General features: G+C 44.8%; 1 protein-coding gene across 1 annotated transcript in view; it reads left to right on the top strand.

The window, feature by feature from the left end:
* mideasa (mitotic deacetylase associated SANT domain protein a) overlaps positions 1-2,500 on the top strand; it is a 58,549-nt gene that overhangs the window by 45,032 nt on the left and 11,017 nt on the right. The window contains exon 10 of the mRNA XM_063223820.1: positions 69-172. Within this exon, the coding sequence (XP_063079890.1) occupies positions 69-172 (104 nt within the window). The remainder of the gene's footprint in view (positions 1-68; positions 173-2,500) is intronic.

The following is a 2,500-nucleotide window of genomic DNA, read 5'->3' as shown; positions in this document are numbered from 1 at the left end:
GTGTGTGTGTGTGTGTGTGTGTGTGTGTGTGTGTGTGTGTGTGTGTGTGTGTGTGTGTGTGTGTGTAGTGCGTGAGTTGATGAGTGTGTCGTGCTCCAGCGTTCTGAAGGGAGGAGGGACCAATCAGGAGCTGGCTCTACACTGCCTACACGAGTGCCGAGGAGACGTCATGGTGAGACGCACACACACACACACACACACACACACACACACACATACTGTAGAGTACACGCACAGAGATCCCCGCCTTCATATCTTTGTGGGGCCTTCCCATTGACCTCCATTCATATTAACCCTAACAATAGCTTAAGAATGCTAAACTGTGCCCAAACCAAAACAATCCCTCACAATAACCTGTCAGTAAGGAAATGTTTAACTTTTTACACTTTTACTTAAACCAGTAACAACAAAGCTACCCCAGCAAAGGTTTACACCACCAATGTGCCGACTGAAATCGAAAATATTTAAACCCAGTTTAAACTCGGGCCGACTATATCTTATTATCCGCACATGAAAAATGCTTCAACGAGGGTACAACTTAAGCATACAATAAGATAGTCTGGGAAATGTAGTAGGCCTGGGTCAATAAGATGTAGTGTAGTAGGCCTGGGTCAATAAGATGTAGTGTAGTAGGCCTAGGTCAATAAGTTGTAATGTAGTAGGCCTAGGTCTACAAATAATTCTGAATCTTTTGAGCAAGCAGTATTGTTGGTGAAGTCAGACCCAACTGTCACTCTGATTCGGAAGAGCCAAGACACACACACACACACACACTCACACACACGCACTCAAATACACACACACTCACATACACACACACTCACTCACTGCAATATTTTCTCAGGCCACTGCCCAGTTCCCTTTTTCGTAACCTCACACACACACACACACACACACACACACACACACACACACACACACACACACACACACACACACATACTCACTCACATAAACTCTCCCTTGTACGCACATGCACACACAGGCACAGGCACAGACACACAGGCACACGCTCATTTATGGAATTTGTTCCTCTTTGTTTCTCTCACACACACACACACACACACTAATACACCCTGCAAAGACATTCTTTATCTTGCTCACATTGTCTCTTTTACACACACACAGGCACAGACACACACACCACGCACACACACACTGACACCATACACACTAGACTTCCTGTGTGAGTGTTGTCATGCCTCATGCGTGGAGGTGTTTCCCCAGTGCAACCAGATGCCTCTATAGGGGTGGAACTCACCAGTCATGGCGGCTCGATTCCATAACGATTTTTTTTTTATTATTATTTTTTTTAGGCCAACAATTCGCTTATTTTTTTTATGGTCAACACAATGAATACTGGAGGTGCTTATGGAATTATGCCGTAGAATGCCGGCATTCTGAACTCTTTCTTGGTGTTTTTTTTTGTAGAGACACAGCACGTCATGTGATGGGGCCACTGAAACATGTCATGGCTCGTTTGAAAGTGGAGACTTTACCCTTTCAGTGGGTGAAAACCACGTGTCTCTACGAGCGTATTATTGCAGAGCTAACCTAAGCTAAACCGAGGCGGGTATCCACCAAATTCAACAAGAAACGGAGATATTGTGGTTTTTGTGAGACATGCGCCGTTTCAGAATGTCACAAGTTTAAACAGGGACCAGTTGGTTTAATGGTATAAAATGGGGGGACGCTGTGGCGCAGGCTACTAAGCCCCCCACATTCGGGCTTGCGTGCGCACCCACGGGGACCCCGGTTCGAGTCCGGCCGGGATCATTTCCCGATCCTCCCCTGTCTCTCTGTCCCATTCGCTACCTGTCACCATCTTCAACTGTCCCATCAATTAAAGGCATAAAAGCCCCTACAATTTTTGTTTTAAATGGATAAATGATATAAAATTGTTACAGGCACTTTCTAGCTCTGTGTTGACCACCTGACACACATCCTCTGTCCTACGTCGACCAATCAAAAGCATCGAGCATGCCATTCACATCCAAATCCAGAAGAACTTAGCAGTTTCTCTCTGACTCAATCCCTGCACAAAACCGATGTCTTTGCACACACACAGAAGGTGAAACCTATTGTAAAACGGGTCCCGATGAAAGTATATCCCAACCTTGTCAGGGGAGGCTTAAACCCCCACCCAGGAAACCGCGGGGTGTCCAAAATGTTGTCCAATCACAGAGGACGACCTCTGTAAAAAAGTCAGGGAAAGTAAGCAGTCTACACGCAGCCTTGACGCTAATCCCACATCTTTACTGAAAAACATACTTGGTTGCTTAGCTGCACCCTTACTGGAAATTGGAAAACACTTCCATTCTCACAGGCATTTTACCAAGCTCATTCAGAACAGCCATGGTGAAACCACTACTCAAAACACCTAATTTAGATCAAAATTCTTTTAACAACTATAGACCTATATCAAACCTCCCATTTATAAGCAAAATATTGGAAAAAGTTGTATTTAAACAACTTAATCAACACCTGGCTGGAAATGATA

This window comes from Engraulis encrasicolus, chromosome 18 (assembly GCF_034702125.1).
Source record: "Engraulis encrasicolus isolate BLACKSEA-1 chromosome 18, IST_EnEncr_1.0, whole genome shotgun sequence".
Classification (NCBI taxonomy): Eukaryota; Metazoa; Chordata; class Actinopteri; order Clupeiformes; family Engraulidae; genus Engraulis; species Engraulis encrasicolus.
Note: the sequence above shows the minus strand (reverse complement) of the source record. Positions and strands in the feature narration are given on the sequence as shown.